General features: G+C 38.3%; 1 protein-coding gene across 9 annotated transcripts in view; it reads left to right on the top strand.

Moving 5' to 3' along the window:
• The window catches only part of LOC124804623, a 170,140-nt gene that overhangs the window by 6,644 nt on the left and 142,362 nt on the right, over window positions 1–21,134 (top strand). For 8 of the 9 annotated variants that reach the window (XM_047264881.1, XM_047264842.1, XM_047264857.1 and 5 more), the window contains exon 2: window positions 7,781–8,015. In XM_047264881.1, the coding sequence (XP_047120837.1) occupies window positions 7,781–8,015 (235 nt within the window). Of the gene's footprint in view, window positions 1–7,780; window positions 8,016–21,134 lie in introns of those variants that run through there. The other variant, XM_047264906.1, reaches the window with a different exon arrangement.

The raw sequence follows: 21,134 nt of genomic DNA, 5'->3' as shown, positions 1-21,134 counted from the left end.
ACATGTGAGGGGGGGGGGGGGGGTAATACATCACTCATTTTTGCTATCTCCTCCTGACTTGACATTTTGGAAGTCATTTGTGGTGTCTGATTTGACACACATTGTCTGTTTCTTCTCCATGTATGTTTTCAGTGAAACTGAGGGAAGAAACAGGTTAGTTAATAAAAGTAATCTCCGCCTCTTCTTCAAACATGCTTACGCCACAACGGGTGCGTATATTGGAGAGTGGTCCTCCTAGAAACAGCTATAGAATCACATAAGCTTTCTCAGTATTTTAACTGATGATATTCTTGTCAGATGTGCAGCCCTGTCATAGTCATATCAACAGAATATTTCAGCAGTTCAACAGGTCACCATCTTCAGATGAGAGCGCTGTTCACTAGATCTTCTGGGAACTGATTCCTATCATAAAAATGCCTCTTTTATATGTCACATAAAAAAGCAGTGTGTGCATCTAAACCATTGCTGCTGACCTGTAACACAAAGTGAACCTGCAGTGCCCCATTAGTGAAAGCTGGCAGCACTGTGAATATACAGAACATGCAAGTCAACACATTCTGCTGAACAAAGATGCTTTTTTTATATTTTTTAATTGTTTATTTTTTTAAATCTGACACACACATGAAGCAGAGTCTTTGTCTGGCATCTCCTCATAAACTCCTGGATCGATACTGACTAAATTTGGCACAGAAATAGCAGGCCTCATGAGTATCTGCACTGTGGGGGGTTATAACCTCCTAGCTCTAATATGGACAGAAATGTGTTTTTTCCAGCCTGTGGTGTAGAGGCTGACCAGCACGACAGACTTGTGCTTTGGGAACAGTATCAACTTGCCAAATGAACCTGCCCGGCTGGGCTATGACATGTAGGCTGCTCTGCATGACGTGTGTTGTGGGAGTAGTATTGGCCTGCTTTATTGAACTGTGTTGCAGGGGCTACACATGCTGATGAGCATGGCTGGTCCAGATTGAGGTGGATAGAGGAGGAGATGGACAGAGTGAGTGGAGGAAGGGGAAATGTATAAGGCAGGTGGAAGGTGTAGAGGGGAGACAGGCAGGTGGAAAAGCAAGAGGGGCAGATGGAGATGGAAAGAGAGAGGGAGAGGAGGATACAGTCAGAAAGAGCAAGGAGGAAGATATGGTCAGAGAGAGAGAGAGAGAGAGAGAGAGAGAGAGAGAGAGAGAGAGAGAGAGGTGGGGGGAAGGGGGGTAGGTGGAGGAAATGGACAAAGAGAGGGAGAAGAGGAGGTGAAGAAACAGAGTTGTGAGGAAGACATAGACAGTTAAAGGTAAGAGGATAAGGAGCACAGGTGTAGGGAGGAAGAGGTGAACACAGAGAAGGGGAGGAGGAGGAGGAGGAGGAGAAGAAGAAGAAGAAGAAGAAGATGTGTTATGTGTTCAATATGTGTGTCAAACGTATATGTAGGTGAGGCCGTGTCAGATAAAACGGGATTCCACATTTCGCTTAAAGGATAGCTCGTCTCTATTTATGTTATTATCTGCCAGTCTGATTTCATTCGATTACTTCAGGGAACAGGTCCAGGAGTGAGACGCAAGAACAGCTGCTTGTGTTTCATCAGAATGATGGATGATCACTGAATACAATAAATTATATGAATTTTCCTCATAATTTTGCGAACTGCATTTGTTACTGGAAAGTATCAAGTGCATTTATATCCACACAGGTACATTAATTAGAACATCCAATGCAAAATTAAAATATTATGCAAGGACAGTGCAGGATGTCATTATTCTTACGCTTCTTGTGGAAATATTTTCTGATCTGATGAAGTCTTGATTTACATATGCAAGGACGTGTTGAACTGCATTCTGATTAACTGCATTCTCATACCATGCACAAGGTTTAATATTTTTGTTTGATGTTCAGATTCTCATTTTGTGAATAATGTTTTACTGAAAACATTGAAAATTAAAAGTAGTGTGTATTCTGTTACAACATTATTTTATTCTTACGTGATGCAGAAAAGGAAATCAGGGGAAAGATGAAAACTAGAGGGAAAACTTAAGGGTATTCAACATATTCTTAAATTTCAGTATCCAATAATTGATGGGGATTTTGGGAGTACGAAAGAGACTGCCCCTTCCAGGCTCATGTATGCACTCATTCATTCATTCTTTCATTGTGTTCCAAAGAGCCCATCGAGAAGGAGAGTCTTCAAGGATGTGAAAAAAGCCTAAATGTACATTAGCAAGTGACAAAGACACAACTGAAACTTAATCTGTATATTGCATTAGTAATAAACTATCACTATTATACTGATGAACATTATTCACGTTTATACCATCTAAATTTAATTGCGTAACTTAGTAAGAATGCTGCTACACTGAAAAGAGCCGCTGACCCCTTGTTTTTACTGTTTAGCTGCTATTGCTATACTATTGATCACTTGATATTTACTTGATTATGGTTGTATATTTCAAAGGAAACATTTTTTACATCTATAAATACTAAGTCCTGTTTCTTGTACTTTATCACTTGTCATTGTCATACAGCTTTGCTTGCCATATAGCTAATGGAAATTCTCAATCTCAGATCTTGAAACTTACGTAATTTGTGAGCGCCCCTTACATGCTCCATAGCATTGCACAATAACATCATGGTTCAGAATGGAGGATGATAAAGAGGCTGCTGTTGTGATAATTGCTCTACTTTGATGCAAGCAGGAGGGAGGGGGGGGGGGGGGGAAGGAAAAAAAAGTAGGGGAACAATTCGTTCAAGGTACGTTGAAGTTCACTCATGAAAATTTGTTGTAAGAATTGAGGTTAAACGAAAAAGAAAAAGCTTATCATAACTTGTTAGGTGTTGATAGTCCAACTTTTTTCCCCCCTGGAACCTGGAGTACAGAGCTAGTATTCATTACAAAATTCCTAACTCTTCTAGAAGTGATTTTCCTTGATACTGCTAGACTTCTCGTTTAACCAAATGTGACACTATGTGGCTGATCACAGTGAAACAATATGATGGCTTTAGCAGTTGCTGTGAAACATACATTTGTGTAGAAATTACGTAATGGATTCCCCTTGCATTTTTTCAAAGTTTGTTTATGGTATATGTTTGTTGGTTTTGAGTTTCCATATAATCTTCCTGTGTCAGATATAAAATTTAGTTTTTGTGGGATGCAACTTCTCAAAACTGACTAACTTATTTATATCAAAAATGGTAATTTTAGAGTCTCCCCCCTTTCCCCCTTGAAAAATTTCTGTAGGCGCCCATATCCCCATTATCAAAACACAAAATACTACTGTGAGAGATGCAATTCCACCAAGGCAGTACTTACCTGTTATGCTATGATACTTTGCTACTGGCAATTCTTTTGAAGTCTTGAAATTTACAAGTGCAGTTGCACCTCAAAGTAGTTGAGACATACCTAGTCCTCAAAATGTGTCATACAATAATACATGTGCTAAAGGATTATATTCAGGTACACACATACATAAATGTCTATATAGACTTTTATTCATAACCTTACATTAATTAAAATTTTTTTAGAACATTTTCCATCATGCTGTATTGTACCATTCCCTGTATTTCTGAGGAAAAAATCATATAGTTCATTCTTAGTGTTTCTGGTTTTGTGATCATTGGTCCTAAAATACCGCATGCCAGCAATGATTTATACATTTCAGTACACTCTAATAATAACACTCTTTCATCTTGTTTTGGCCGGCCGAAGTGGCTGTGCGGTTAAAGGCACTGCAGTCTGTAACCGCAAGACCGCTCCGGTCGCAGGTTCGAATCCTGCCTCGGGCATGGATGTTTGTGATGTCCTTCGGTTAGTTAGGTTTAACTAGTTCTAAGTTCTAGGGGACTAATGAACTCAGCAGTTGAGTCCCATAGTGCTCAGAGCCATTTGAACCAATTTTCATCTTGTTTTGAACTAAATTTCAACACAACTGCAATGAACAGCAAATATAGATATGCCCAGCATGTGTAGCATGCAAGAGACTGGCAAACGTACTGTCAATACTGCCCACAGACGTCACAATATTTCCTGGCAGCACAATAGATTTCAAAAGTTTTTGATGTTCTCAATATTATTGTGCAACCTCACAATTTCACCCTTTGTGCTCAGTGTTATTGAACATTAGGAAATATTGCACAATATTATTGGCCATCTAACGCCCACTGTAGAAAGAGTGACTAAAGAGTTATGTTTTTAATTTTCTGTTGAATGGGTAGGGATTGTCAGTTTCTTGCTACGTTTTGGATGGGATCTTATTGTTTATCCTACAACCTAAGTATGTAACACCATCCTGATCACTCCAAAATAAGGAGACAAGGTCAACATGAACATTATTTTTATTATCTTGTGTTGTGACTGGGTATCACAGTTTATCTGTACTAATTTCTTTTATCAGCAAAAAAACCATTAAGGAGTAAGCATATTGGGAAGTGAATGTAAGAACTCCAACATCCTTAAAAAAGGTTTCTGCATGGTGTTTGGTTATCTGCTGTACACGCTATTCTTACAGCTCACTTATGGGGAACAAAAACTTTATTTAATGTACACTAACTGCTCCAGAAGATAATTCCATAAGATGAATGTCGGCATTGTCAGAAGTGTGTTGAATTCTAACCTTCCACCCTTTCCTTCAGAAAGTGACCGAATATGTGGCTCAATGGTTAAGATGCTAGACTTGCAGTTAGGAAGGGTGAGATATGAGTGCCTTTCTGGCAACTACTTGCATGGTTTTCTTCAATAACTTCAGGTAAATGCTCGAATGGCCCTTTTGTTCTGTCTCTGATATCCCTGTCAGTGGTACATTAATTCCAATTTTCCTTTCTTTTTCGAAAGATAACTTCCAGTGGTATTCACAGTGTCTTTAGTTACATCATTGCTAGCCTTAGAAACTTTATGGAAATTATGTAATACATAGAGAGTGGACTAGATACCTGTGCAGACTTGAGATCTGGGCAAAGACGTAAGGTGGAGTCACAATTTGGCCAGCAAAGCTAAAATATATGGGCACATATCTCATCTGTGCAGATAAATTGTATATAGTCCAGGAATTACTTCAAATCCGGCATATGACGTGAACGTAAAGTACAATAATCAAGGTGAGAAAGTAGCAGTGTATAATACTTTAATAGAGAAAATAAGAGCAGTAGACTCTGCAACAAGGAAGGAAATTATTTTAAAAAATTCTGGACTGTCTACCACATGGAGGTAAGCAAATTAATGAAATTTATTTGATCAGCACTATGGCTGTGAAGTGCCCGTGCAGTCTAATGCACAGCTTTCCGGGCCGGAAGGGGCGCCTGGCCCCCGGCATGAATCCGCCCGGCGGACTTGCGTCGAGGTCCGGTGAGCCGGCCAGTCTGCGGATGGTTCTTAGGCGGTTTTCCGTCTGCCACGGAGAATGCGGGCTGGTTCCCCTTATTCTGTCTCAGCTACACTATGTTGGTGATTACCATATAATCACAATTGGATCGGGTTATCAATATTACGCTGTCAGTTATTATAGTTGAAACACTGTAAACCCTTTGTGGGACACCCTGCATATAATGAGTGATTACCTTTACTCCTTCCATTAGTGCAATTAAAATGTCACTTACTGGAGTCATGATATACTGGGGACACCATTTTTCATGCTATTCATTGCCTTCCAGTGCTAAGAGCTATAGGTCTACACCATATTCTGCATGGTTTTGATGTCTGTTTAAAGCTGTAGGTGACAGGTACTTTACTGCAATTCTCTGTGCTTTATTAACACTCAGAATGCATGGTTACGTAGTTTGTAAAGGCATTTGTGTGGACATGCTATCTGGTAATACACAAGTCAGTGTTGTAATTATAATAAGTTTAAGAAAAATGCCCATTGCTATAGCTGCTCTTTATTTTGCATCTCTCATAATATCACAGTCAAGAAATAGCTATCAGTGGCATGTGGTTTCTCGACTAATGGAACTGGTCTCTGTAGAGGTAAATGTAGTAACTTTTTTTGCGAGCTGAATGATAACAAGTGTCTTCTGTGAGTAATTTCATTACAGTGTTGAAAGGGTCTTTGATGCCAATGCAATTGGTATTTGTCCCTACAATCATAATATTATCATGCTTTCAAAGAGATAGAGGGGCTGGCCAGTACTTACCTCAGCTCAGTACAGCTGACAGATACACAAAACAGAACAGAAAATTTACATTCCTAGCTTTCGGAACTTTGTTCCTTCACCAGGGAGGAGAGAGGGGGAAAAAGGGAAGAAGAGAAAGTAGATTCAGTTACTCACAACCCAGGTTATGAAGCAACAGGGAAAGGTAAACAGGGAGGGTAGTAAGGATGGAGGCATGGTCGTCAGACCCCTCCCTCCTCCCTGATGAAGGAACAAAGTTCCGAAAGCTAGGAATGTAAATTTTCTGTTCTGTTTTGTGTACCTGTCAGCTGTACTGAGCTGAGGTAAGTACTGGCCAGTCCCTCTATCTCTTTGTTAGTATTTGTTTCACATCTTTATATGAGATTTTTCATTAATCATTTATTATCATGCTTTATCAGTCTAATTCATAGTGACAGACATCGATAAACCAAACTAGATAGTCTGCAAAACAAGAAGCAATCAAACCAATTAGTTCATAGGCAGCGTCTGAAGTAAAGATGAAAAAATTGAGTGACATTTTGTTTGTTTGCAGGTAACCAAGTCTATAACAAAATAAAAAGTAAAACCATTAGTTGTCATTTATTCTATTCTTGCGTGGAAGAGATGATATTGAAACTTGTGGATGATGCATATTTTTTATTACATAGACTTTGTGGTCACATGTTTACAACTTTCTCTAGATGCAGAGTTGCAAGAACACAGATTAATTAACATATGATATTGTCTGTGCAAATACTTACAGTTACTGTTTGATATGGGCAGAGTTCTGGCTATATTTCAGCAGTATATGCCGTAACTCCAACATAAAATTCTGGCATGCATCAAGGTCATAGACATCGTCAGTGTAACATGTGCAATCCAACAGCAGCACATAGATAATTTGTGCATTTTGGTTTGAGCAATTTAAGAAATCAGTGTAAGAAGAGCAGATTTTTTAAAAAGAATTAGAATACTATGGTTGTGTTCAACTGATGACCACATCAAGATTATGAAGCCTTCCAACGATACACATCTGCAATTGTTCTTGGAAAAAGTTATCTGTTACACTAAGTTTATTACAAGGTTACCAATTAATGCAAAATCATTCAACTAACTATGCAGGGAAGAGATTCCTTTTAAGTTGTTATCAGCTTGCAAACAAGTATATTTTGCACTTCAGAAGCAAAGCAGTTATCCTGCCCACCGACATGTGGTGGTATAACGTTTTAATGTTCTTGGAAACATGAATATGTGATGTTAGTATTGAAACTTTTTGTTATAGTTTTTGGGGAATTTACTAAAATTGAGAGAAAAAGCAGTGAATAACATTACTGTGCTTGCTGCATGTAATGGTCGAACATGGCATGAAGGTCCACTTGGTACTGCTTACAGTGCAAATCTCAGTTTTGTTATATTCATAGATACTTTAGCATTATATCAATGTAGTCATCTTTCCAAGAGTTTTCGAGTGTCATTAAAAACTAAATCATTCCATAAACGAAACCAGACATGTTTAAGTATCAAAGTTGTTACAAGAGTATAAAAAAAAGCTAATTAGCACTGACACAATTTTAGAGGATGTGTGAGTAGTAATTGTGAAGGTAATGGAAACCATCATTAATATTTTATATTCGGAATAAATTTTACAAATAATGTTTATCATAGGTGATTTTTTTTCTTTTTTCCTCAGAGTGCAAAATCAGTGAATGAAGATATTCCTTATAAATATCTTACCGGGCAGACTGCATCTCTCGACAAGAGAAAATTGCGTCCAGTTAGAGGCAGTCAACTTTTTAAAAAATACAAATATGGAAAGATTAACAAATATACAGAAGTCCAGAGAAAAGTTCCGAGAAGGAAACGCCCAAATGTGGCCACTAATGATGTTAATACTGTGTGTGAGAAATCGCTGCAGCAATTTCAAGGTATTTTTTTTTATTTATTGATAAAACTTTGCCCTAAACCAGTTGTTAATTTCAAGCAGAATATATGTTTCACTTCTTCAGTTATAGAAATAGTGGATCATCTTGGGTCATTCATTGAGTGATTGTAACTAGAGCATGCAGTTTTACTATCTTTGCAAGAAATCGTGCTGTACACAGCCTCTCACATTAAAAAGAAGTTATACAGTTATAGTAGTTTGCAGAATTGAGCAGATTTTACATGATTTCAGCTGTGTATAAGTGCTGTCTTGCAAGTTTTTACAAAAAAATGAAAAAAAAAATTTTTTTGGTGCATACCATTTGATTTTTCTTATAATTTTCTGTTTTATAATTTGTACACTTTTGCATATGTTCAAACCATTTCTGGAAACATTTTTTCCACACTGATGTTGTACTTGTAAAATTATGGTTTTGGATAGATTTAACAGCTTCTTGAGGTGACGAAAACTGCTGGCTGTGCAGTTTATGTTTGACTTGAGGGAGTAAAAAGAGCTTGTTAAGCAATAAATCCAGTGAATAGAGGCAAGGAGACATTGTCTTAATGTTTTTCTCTGTCAAATGATAAACTGTTTGATTTGTTGTGTGACAGCTGATGTTAGAATGAAGAATGAGGTGACATTTATGGTAGTTTTCCTCGATATCGCCAATGACTTGTGGCAAATAAATTATTGTATACCACTCAGAATTAACTGTTCTTTGATCCTCCAACACTGGTTGTGTCATATGCAACATAACTGGTTGTTCAGTTACTAATTTACTAAAATCGAGAGACAAAGCAGTGAATAATATTACTGTGCTTGCTGCATGCAATGGTGGAACATGGCATGGAGGTCCACTTGGAAGTCTTCACAAATGAACTATTTTAAATAGTTTCATATCCCAGATTCACCTCCTATTACAACATTGTGTATGGGTTTTTGCATTTTTTTCAGTTGAATTTTTTGAGTGTTTCCATACACCAATCAAACTGAGCCTGTTTCTGAGCTCTGATTGAATTGTCTGGAACAGATCTTTTTCACAGCTAAATTTTCAAATGTGCACCAGTCTTTGAAACACCACAGGAAACCTCTGTATCACAGTAAGTCACATGCCAATCTTTTCAGTTGTGTTGCACACAGCGTTGATGTTTTTTCGGAACAGTGAGCTACGTTGGCTGAATTTAACAAATCTTGTCGCTAACAGAAGTGCGACTTGTGGGAAATTCTGCAAATCTGCTGTAAACAGTCTTTTCTAAAGGTGGACATTGAGAAATAAGTCATTAGTCAACCTGTGTTAACACAGTGAGAACATGTACCTAAATTCTACAACATCCATTAGACTTCTTGGGTTCTATGGTACAAGGAGCCAGGATAGGAGATGCCATGTCATTAATCTCAACAGTCCTAGAGAAAATTTAAAAGCTGTTTAAAGTGAAAAAAATGAATATATATGAATAGAGAAATCCTGAACCACCTTTGTTTTGCTGAAGACATTCTACAGTTTGCATCAAGTGTGGATAAACTATAACAACAAGTGAGAAAATAGGGAAATGTAATATTGCAAATTATAAAGTTGACTTAAAAATCAATTACAATAAGACTAAAATAGTAAATAAACAGTGGAGTGGAAAAAAGTAAGAATTAACAATGAAGCAATAGAACACATTTTATATTTAGGCTAGACAAAGTCTAGGTGGACAAGGAAAAAGATAAACAGAAGAGCAAAAATGACCTGGAGTGCTTTTCGTAACCTAAGCAGGGTAATCTAGACTAATCTTTCAGATGTATCTGAAGCAGAAAATTTATGATCAGTGCAAGGGATGTTCACTGGTCAGCAGTGAGATGTGTATTGAGAATTACTAGGTGCGGCAGGAAAATAAACGAATTAAAGAACAGGCAGAAGTGGATGTCATAACCATGCACTTAATGGAAATGAAATGGGTGTGGTTGGGGCATGTAACCAGTTGAGTAGATGCAACAAAGCAGTCCTTTTCTACATTCCATGTGAAAAGAAAAGACCAAGATGAGAAGATAGCACTGGAAGACATGCTATGGTGAAATGGATGCATGTTGTTGTGGTCTTCAGTCCTGAGACTGGTTTGATGCAGCTCTCCATGCAACTCTATCCTGTGCAAGCTTCTTCATCTCCCACTACCTACTGCAACCTACATCCTTCTGAATCTGCTTAGTGTATTCATCTCTTGGTCTCCCTCTATGATTTTTACCCTCCACGCTGCCCTCCAATACTAAATTGGTGATCCCTTGATGCCTCAGAACATGTCCTACCAACCGATCCCTTCTTCTAGTCAAGTTGTGTCATAAACTCCTCTTCTCCCCAATTCTATTCAATACCTCCTCGTTAGTTATGTGATCTACCCATCTAATCTTCAGCATTCTTCTGTAGCACCACATCTATTCTCTTCTTGTCCAAACTATTTATCGTCCACGTTTCATTTCCATACATGGCTACACTCCATACAAATACTTTCAGAAATGACTTCCTGACACTTAAATCTATACTCGATGTTAACAAATTTCTCTTCTTCAGAAACGCTTTCCTTGCCATTGCCAGTCTACATTTCATATCCTCTCTACTTCGACCATCATCAGTTATCTTGCTCCCCAAATAGCAAAACTCCTTTACTACTTTAAGTGCCTCATTTCCTAATCTAATTCCCTCAGCATCACCCGACTTAATTCGACTACATTCCATTATCCTCGTTTTGCTTTTGTTGATGTTCATCTTATATCCTCCTTTCAAGACAGTATCCATTCCGTTCAACTGCTCTTCCAAGTCCTTTGCTGTCTCTGACGGAATTACAATGTCATCGGCGAACCTCAAAGTTTTTAAATCTTCTCCATGGATTTTAATACCTACCCCGAACTTTTCTTTTGTTTCCTTCACTGCTTGCTCAATATACAGATTGAATAACATCGGGGAGAGACTACAACCCTGTCTCACCCCCTTCCCAACCACTGCTTCCCTTTCATGTCCCTCGACTCTTATAACTGCCATCTGGTTTCTGTACAAATTGTAAATAGCCTTTCGCTGCCTGTATTTTACCCCTGCCACCTTCAGAATTTGAAAGAGAGTATTCCAGTCAACATTGTCAAAAGCTTTCTCTGAGTCTACAAATGCTAGAAACGTAGGTTTGCCCTTCCTTAATCTAGCTTCTAAGATAAGTCGTAGGGTCAGTATTGCCTCACGTGTTCCAACATTTCTACGGAATCCAAACTGATCTTCCCCGAGGTCGGCTTCTACTAGCTAAATAAAATGGATGGAAAAGTGTAGAGTGGGCCATCATCCTGCAATAGATGTCAAAAGGCTGATGATTAGGACTGGAATCACTATTGAGTTCTCTAACTTGTTGCCACCTTGACTCCAGTTCAGTTGCAGATACTACCATTATTGACGAGTGTAACCATAATACTCTCTACTAAGGAGAGGAAGGGTGTACCACTTCCAGTAAGAGCATGCTAAGTATGACACTGTAGCATTCAGACCAATCCTTGGGTTCTTGACTATTTTAATTTAAGTTATACACAGCACGACTCATTCACAGTATTACTTTTATCTTTACCAGACTCTTCACACCCATTAATACAATCTCCTTTGTAGCTTGCTGATATAAACATTATTTTCATTAAGTGATTCAAACTGTACCCTGTATTTTATACCCAGATGCATAAATTTCACAAGATGATAAATAAACTTTTCTTTCATATTGCAGAAAATCATTTCAGCATAGGCACTTCCCATACAGTGGCAACAGTCTACCTGCCAAGAGTGCAGTATTTCTGAAATAGCATAATTTGTCAACTGTACATACTCTTCCAAGCAAGTACATCATGGGTGAATAACTGAAGTGGAAACTTTATATCTCAATGCTCCATTGATGTCCTCACACTGATGATTCCGAAAGGGTTTGCATGGCAAAGAGTATTCTTCTTGAAATCATTTGATCCTCTTTCATTCTCATCAGATGGCCTTTCTATTGAAGTCTTCTCGAATTTATTATGCACGTGATTGTTGCTTGTTGTGGTAGCATGTGGATTTTTGTTTTGTGTCTTCTGTTCGACCTTTTTGCTTCATTATCATAGTATGGAGCAGAGACTTCAGAGACTCTCCTGTAAACTTTGATTTCCACTAGGTGTAACTGGTGTTATCCATTTTAGTTAAACTCCATGTTTCTGCTTCATATTCTAGGGCTGGTCTGATGATTGTGTGTATGTAGCTTCATTTTAATTTTCCTTATCAGTAGTCTAGAGCCTAGAAGTTTTTTTGTGGAGTAGTAGACTCTGTTAGCAGTTTGCATCCTAATTTTCACTTTTACTTGCCTCTGATTTCATTTGTCTAACTTTGCACCCAGAAATTTGAACTGTTCATTGCATTTGAATTTATGTTTGTCAATTATTAGATACAATTGGTCATCTTGTTCATCTCTGTATCTTTGAAGTATCATGTATTTTATTTCATCATATAATTTTAGGCCAAGTATGGATGCATCTTCTATGAGATCCAGAAATAACTGTCTAATTTCTGTTAAACTTTTTCCAGTGAGCACACACACTAAAACCTTAACTTTATTTCTTTGGAGCATCTCAAAAGGTAATAATTTGATTTTTGATGCAACTCTCTCCAAGGCTGCATTGAAAAGGAGACAAGACAGAGTGTCTCCCTCTCTTAGTCCAGTTTTATTTGTAAAATGGATAGATTTTACTCAGTTTAGCAAAACCTTGCATATGTTGTTATCCAAGTGCATTTAATAAAGATTTGTAAATTTAATTGGAAATCTCAAGCCCATTGTTACATTCCACATGCTTTGCCTATGAAAGGAGTCAAAAACTTTCATAAAATCAATGAACAAGTAATATATTTTTTGTTTACAGTTCCATACTTTTTCATTTATTGTTCTGATTGCAAATATATTGTCGGATTTCTTCTTCTTCATCATCTTACTGTCAGTAGTTGATCTGTTTGTGCGAAAACCAGTTTGATAATCCCAAATTATATTTTCTGCATATAAACAAGGTAAAATATTATTGGTGTTTTAACTAGTGATATTCCCTTGTAGTTCCTGAAGTCTTCCCTGTCTCCTTTTTATGTGTTAGGGCTATTAATGATTCTTTCAGTTCTGTTGGTATGGTCTCAATTTTCCAGATTACCTGTATCAAGTGATACAAACAGCTATGCGAGTTTGTTCCTCCAATTGAAGTCAATTGTTAATTTTCTAATGGTAATCCTTTTTAAAATGATTTTCAATGACTACGTGTTTACTCCAATTAAAATTACTTTGTGAACTGAAGTAATTTTAATTGGACTGTGGCAATGGATATTTATTGTATGCTTGGATACAAATGTACATCGTGCACATACTAAGCTCCGACTGACTTCAGACTTTACAAGACTTTCAACATCAACATTGTTGACATTATTATCGTGAATATTTATTGATTACTCTTGTAGAAGAGTATTCCAGGGCCTTCCTAGGCAGTCTGTGCACTGTTGGTAGCTCCATACAGCAACTGCTGTGACATAGGGACATCTGCTGATGAATTCCGACTGCTGTACATCAAACAAGAAGTACCTCAAGCAAGTAATAAAATTCAAAACAAATATATGAATTAATACAGAATATTATATATACGAAATGACAGTTTTCTGAGGTATTTAAACATCATAATCTTTATAATAAAATTTGTTTTAGACCGGCTTGCTCATTTATAGATGATGAGGCTACAGAGATGTTTACACCTCCAATGCATATGAGAAAAATTCTGATTGTGATTCAGCTAAATTCTGTACACTTAAATTTTGCCTTTTTGTGAATGTACTTTTCACCTTTTATTGGGGCAGTGATGAAGAGGCGGTTTTGTACTTCCTCACTATTGATTGAGTGAGAATGACTGGTGAGTTAGTTGTTGAATGTATGCTATGTATTCAATAATTGTAACTGGTAGCCTCATTTAGAACGTATTGATTGTGCCTATATGAGGGGATACCCAAAAGAAACTGAACTAATTTTTTGGTGGGCAGAGCTTTTGTGGTACCGTGTTTTGTCGCTAGGAGCAAATAGAGTGAACGTTCGAGAGTCAGTAAGCTGAGTGCCATCGCTGAAGCAGGTCAGGACTAGTTTCAGCAGAGTGTACAGTGACAACTGTTTTGTGTGATTGTCATTTTTGCAATGGCTGATTTTCGTGAGCAGTGTGTGGCAGTGAAATTCTGCTTTTTGTACAGTAAAAGTGGAATAGAGACTCTTGAAATGTTAAAAACATTGTACAAGGACAATGACGTGGGGAAAGCTCAAGTGTTTGAATGGTTTTCCTGCTTCAAAAATGGTGAAATGTCAGTTGATTACAATACTATTCTGGCCCTCTTCCACAACCTGGAGACATGAAAATGTTGAAAACAGGTGTGCAGTCATCAACGAACATCAATAACCAACCATGGGAGAAATTGTGGAACTGTCGGGGGTGATTTGGAGTTCAGTGCAGCGACTTGTGACAGAATATTTGGGAATGAAATGGACTGACTGCCAAATTCGTGCCATGACTGGTGAACAAACATTAGATCACATGGAAACATGCTGTGCTTTGAAAGAAGTGTTCCAAAATGATCCAAATTGTTTTTAAAAAATTATCACAGATGACAAAACTTGGTGTTATGCTTAAAATCCTGAATCAAAGCAACAATCAAGCCGCTGGAGGACTTCAAGCTCACCTCATCCCATGAAAGCTTGTCAGGTGAAACCAATTATTAAGACAATGCTGATAGGTTTTTTCAATGTGAGAGGAGTCATCCATTCTGAGTTTGTTCTGCAGGGCCAGACAGTTAGCCAGGCTTTCTACTAGGAAGTTTGGAAAAGATTGTGCAACGGCATGTGGGGAAGTGGCCTGATTTGTGGCCGTCAGGTGACTGGTTATTCCATTGTGACAATGTCCTTGCTCATACAGCCCTGTCTGCACGACAATTCTTGACCAAAACTGGTATGGCCCCTGTTCCTCACCCTTCATACTCACCCAAACTTGCCCTATGTGATGCTTTTTGTTTTCTAGAATGAAAAGAGGCATGAAAGGAAAGCACTTTGCTGATGTTGCTGTGCTGAAGAAAAAAGCCATGGAGCTGTGAAGCATCACAAAAGATGAATTTAAACAATGTTTGAAAATTGGAATAAAAGATTAGACAAATGAATTAGTGCATGTGGAGAGTACTTTATGAAAGTAATTGAACGTTTGTGCCTAAAATGTGGATAGATAAATTAAAAAACAAAAAAGTTCAGTTCCTTTTGGGTACCCCCCCCCCCCCCCTCTAATATATGTAACAGTGGCAGCTTTTAGAAATGTGTATCTGCATCCACATACATACTCTGCAAACAACTGTGAAGTGCATGCTAGAGAGTACATCACATTGTACCAGCTATAGGGGCTTCTTCCCATTCAATTCACATTAGGAGCACAGGAAGAGTAATTGCTTAAATGCCTCTGTACATGCTGTGATTAGTCTAATCTTGTCAAGATTCTAAAGAGAGTGATACTTAAAGGGTTGTGGTATATTCATGGATTCATCACTTAAAGCTTGTTCTTGAAATTTTGTAAGCAAGCTTTTGTAGAATAATTTTTCTCTATCTTCAGGCTTTTGGCAATTTACTTTTTTCATGATCTCTGTGAGGCTCTCCCATGGGTCATACAAACCTGTGACCATTCATGCTTGCCCTTCCGTTATACATTCAGTATCCCCTTTTAGTCCCATTTGGTATGGGTCCCATACACCTGAATAGTACTTTTTTATGGGTTGTGAGAGTGTTTTGTAAGAAATCTCCTTTATAGACTAATTGCATCTCTCTAGTATTCAGTAATTTTTGAGAATGTTTCTCATGTAAAAACACCACTCTGACTAAAAGTACTTTAAAAATGGATTATAAACAGTCTCAACTGCAAAAACATTTATTTCAGTGGTAACCAGATTCAGTCAGTATTTGACCATCCAAAAGACCTTCAAATTGAAATACTGAATACTGATTTGGAGGGACACCTGATAATAGTGGGAACATAAAAAATACATCATATATGACAAATATTAAAAGAAGAAATTATACACATGACATTAGGCAGTGGTGGTGAATGGAGTGGATGATGTGACTCCACGAACATCAAGTTCTAAGGAAAGTAACACAGTTGTTGCTTAAACACATGATGCTCCACTCTCACTGCATGCCAAAGTATGTCAACAATAGCCAATAGCCAATCAGTCATGCAGCTCATAAAACAGTTGTTACAATAATATTATGAAAAGGATAGGTGCTACACACCATATAGGGGGGGGGGGGGGGGGGGAGATAGCGGAAAAGGAGAGAAGTACAAAGACTGGGTGTGTTGGTGGAACAGGGCTGTGTAGTGCTGGAATGGGAAGAGGCTAGATGGATAAGGACAATAACTAATGAAGTTGAGGCCAGGAGGGTTATGGGAAAGTAGGCTATATTGGAGCAAGAATTCCCACCTGCGTAATTCAGGAAAGCTGGTGTTGGTGGGAAGGATCCAGATGGCACAGAATGTGAAGCAGTCATTGAAATGAAGAATGTCATGTTGGACAGTGTGCTCAGCAATAGGGTGGTCCAGTTATTTCTTGACCAGTTTGTCGGTGTCCGTTCATATGAACAGACAGCTTGTTGGTTGTCATGCCCAGGTAGAGTGCAGGACAGTGGTTGCAGCTGAGTTAGTAGATCACGTGATTGGTTTCACAGGAAGCCATACCTTTAAGGGATAGGTGATGTTTTTGACCAGATTAGAGTAGTTGGTGATGGGAGGATTTACGGGACAGGTCTTGCATCTACATCTATTACAGGAATATGAACCATGAGGCAAAGGGTTTGGAGCAGCAGTTGTGTAGGGATGGATGAGGATATTGTGTAGATTCCCTGGACGGCGGAATACCACTGTGGGATGGGCAGGAAGGATAGTAGGTAGGACATTTCTCATTCCAGGGTATGATGAAACTCTGACAGAGAATGTAATTCAGTTGCTCCAGTCCTGAGTGGTACAGAATCATGAGGGGAGTGCTCCTCTCTGATTTATCACAAACTCATAGATTGTATGCCAGCAAAGGTAGTGGTTAAGCGATGCCAGTGGTTCCTACAGAGACAGTATTGTCGTATCGATATGTGCCATCCATCAGAAGATGAATTCAGAGCTGCGACCATGACTGGACGTTAAAAATGTTCTGGCATACAGGCCAGCACAAATACGTGCCAAAAATTGCAGATAGATTGCAAGTAATACGACTGTCATAATATGTGCCTGATCCCCTAAATTACATTGACCTAGCAACAACAAGGTAACAAATAAAGTAGGTTACATAATACCTAAAGCATGGAAAAATAAGTTACATAGTATTCTGACAGTGAATAAAAATCTGCCACCCATGTGACCTTCATGTCCCTAAAAATTGTTACATCCAGGAATTTGTAGAGTTTACCAATTCCAATTGTGAGTCATTGATATTTTAGTTATAGGATAGTATTTTTTTGTCTGTAAGATAGTATGTTTTTGTCTTACATAACTATTATCTTTGTCTGCCAGTTCAGTAACATACAACGTGTTGTGGCTGGTGGTCTAGCGGTAAAGCACATACCTGAAAACTTGAGAACTCACGGGGTGGAATCCTGGATGAACCACAAAAAACTTCAGCCTACCTTTAATCCAGCTGTCACTTCTCATTGAAGAGAGGGAGTAACCATTAATGACACCTGGTTGGGATTCCATGTCGAACTGTAAGTCCCCTTTCCCTGGTTGGATAACTACGATAGCTACGGACAAGCAAATTGCCAAAGTGGCATCCATTTGAAAGACTTGCACATGACCAGTAAGTCACAACAAATTATAGATTTATAATGTACAACATGTACAAAAACACACTTCCCTGAGAAACACTTGGAAGTTATTTTACATCTAGCAATGATTCTCCATCCTGCATAACACACTGTGTCCTCCATATCAAGACATTCTCAATCCAGTCTCAAATATTTTTTGATTCCTCACATGATCATAATTTCACTAAGCATTGGTGTGGTACTGAGCCAGATGAGTCACTGCTGCTATTCTCCTTGTAGACAAGTATGACCTGTATTTTCTCTCAACTGTTGGGTACAGTTATTTATTTGAGGGATGTACAGTATATTATGGTTAAAAGAGGGGCTAATGCAGCTACAGATTCTGTGTAGAATTTGATAGGGATTCCTTCAAGCCTGCTGTAGCTTTATTCAGTTTCAACATTATCAGTTGGTTTTCAACAATGGTGACACTAATACCTATATCAACAATATTATGAAAAAAATAGATTGCTACTCACCAAATAGTGGAGATGTTAAGTCCCAGATAGGCACAACAAAAATACTGTCAAATAGGTAAGCTTTCGGCCAAAAGGCCTTCTTCCGAATTAGAAAACATACACACACACATTTATGCAAACGCAACTCGTACACATGTGATCACTGTCTCTGGCTGCTGAGGCCAGACTTTGCAAATCAACATCTCTGCCTTATGGTGAGTAGCAAATGTATCCTTTTCATAATATGTTCATTATTCCATCCTGGATTTTCTGTTGTTTAATATCTAAATTACTCATCTTTGCAGTGATGTGAGAATTAAGCTTAGGCAGTACCCATAGATTTTCCTTTGTAATTGAGCATGAAAGTGGAGTTGGGCATTTCTGCTTTTGCTTTGCTATCCTCAGTTGCAATTCCTCCTTCATCCGTGACTGTCTGGACACTTAACTTGGTGCCACTGACAGATTTCATACAGGACCAGAATTTAAGTTTTGTGAAACTGTGAAAGATCCTTCAGCAGTAGTCTGCTATAGTAGTTGCTGAAGGAGTTGTGCACTGTCATTTTGATAGCTAAATGCATTTCATTTATCATTTCCGTAGTTATATTTTTGTGGTTTGTTTTGCATATTATGCAATCTCTTTAGAAATTTCTTTACAAAGTCTCTCCCATCATGAACTGTTCTTCTAGGTATATATCTGTCCAGTGCTTGGTCAACTATTCTCCTAAATTTGAGTTACAGTTCCTCTCTTGCTCTTACCAAGAGCTGAACATCTAGAACTTCTCCTACTGCTTCTTTATATAGAAGGTCAGCCTTTGTGCTTGTTTTAGTTTCTCATTGTGCATTGCTAATCATTGTTACTAAAACTACTTCATACTCACTGATACTAGTTTCAGCACGGACAGCTTCAAATGGGTGAAATCTATTTATTTCCATTACATCTAATTTACTTCTGTCATGAGAAGGCTTCCAATCTGTCTGTTCTAAACAGCTTTCAGGGAAGACAATCTTTGGCAGAATTTATTGTCACGCTCAGCATTTGTGAAAGTGTAATTATCCCAGTTGATTTTTGGGTATTTAAAATCTGCTCCAGTGGTGAGAGTATGATCGGGGAACATATGCACTAGTGGGCTGAGGTTTTCTCTAATGTTTTCATTTACATATCGGAATAAGTCTAATAGTCAGTAGAAGGATCCAGTCAGAAGTTTATGTTGACTGTTGGTAGTGAGTCTCGCCCAATCAGTCTTGCATGCACCTTCAGTTTCTATCTTTGTGGGTTAGTTTCATTTCTACTGTGACATTGTAGTGCCTCAAGAATTTCGGGGTAAATTCTAGACACACTCATATTTCCTCCGTCTTGAACATGCGTTATTTTAAAGATGAGTGTGTGAAAGTGGAACTGTGTCTACTGCGCAACGATTATGTGTGTGCAGGACTGGCGTGTATCGGACGGTTGATGGGCGCAGGCAGGTAGTCGCAGCATTTGCCTCAGAAGTTATATGCCCTGCACAAGGAGCAAACGCGACGTACTCCGTGACGGTGCTATGTCAGTCATTATTGAGAACAGCTGAATGTTGTTAAAGAAAAGAAAAGACACTTTTTTATTCACTTATTTTTGTGGGGTCCGGATGGTGGACTTGCTAGAGCCTTCTAGATTGTATTTGTTATAAAGTCTATAAGAGTATCTGTTGGACCGGTAATTGTTGGGCTTACAAAATTGAATCATGGTGTCTTGTTTGTGGAGGTGAGAATATAGTGAGATTGGTTTAAAAGTATCCTGAGTGTACGGAGTTATTTTAAGAGTATAAATAGTTCCTCCAAAACAGCATCTTATCTTCAGAGAAGAAGTTGGGTAGACAATCAAAGCCGGCTATCCTGAAAAGAAGATTGGTGAAACAACTCCACGTGAGCTCAGTAATAAAGTGGGAGTGTGAGTCTGGCATACCAGCACCACATTGCTCTCTCTAGGCGCCAGAAACCGCCAGAACGTATACATCATTTCAATTTCCCATTAGCCTATCTTTTGATATACTCTTCGATTTACGTCCGAAATTTCCAAAGTTTCAGGTTTTAGCCGGGTAGTATTATGTGAGGTTCACCAAATTTTATGAGGGGCGTTTGAAAAGTCCATACAAAGTCTGGGAGATGGCACCAGCGCCGCGTATCAAGGTCATGTTTAGTTAGTAGGATCTTTGGAAAGAATACACACCAAGTAAAGAATACACACCAAGTTTCAGCCATATTGGTCTATTTCTTTGTGTTTGTCATTCATGTGAATCAAGGAAGTTGAGTGATTGTCAAAAAACAGATGAAAAAGAATTTTGTGTAGTGATTAAACATTACTTTATGAAAGGCAAAATGATTCAGGAGACTAAGAGAAGCTTGGTAAACATTGAGGTGACTCTGCTCCTTTGATTAGAACAGCTTATAAGTGGTTTCAAAATTTTCATAGTGGCCATATGGGCACAAGTGATGCTGAACATTCTGAACGCCCTGTGGAGGTTATGACTCCAGAAATCATTGATAAAATCCATGATATGGTAATGGATGACAAAAGAGTTAAAGTGCGTGAAATTGATAGTGCTGTGGGCATCTCGAATGAATGGTTACATAATATTTTGCATAAACATTTGGACATGAGAAACCTATCTGCAAGATGGGTTCCGTGATTGCTCATGCTTGACCAAAAATGGAATCGTGTGAAATGTTGCAAGGTTGTTTGCAGCTGTTCAGGAAGAATCCGCAGGACTTTAAGCGTCGTTTCGTCACTGTGACTGAAACATGAATACATTCCTTCGGCAG

This window comes from Schistocerca piceifrons, chromosome 1 (assembly GCF_021461385.2).
Source record: "Schistocerca piceifrons isolate TAMUIC-IGC-003096 chromosome 1, iqSchPice1.1, whole genome shotgun sequence".
Lineage (NCBI taxonomy): Eukaryota > Metazoa > Arthropoda > Insecta > Orthoptera > Acrididae > Schistocerca > Schistocerca piceifrons.
Note: the sequence above shows the minus strand (reverse complement) of the source record. Positions and strands in the feature narration are given on the sequence as shown.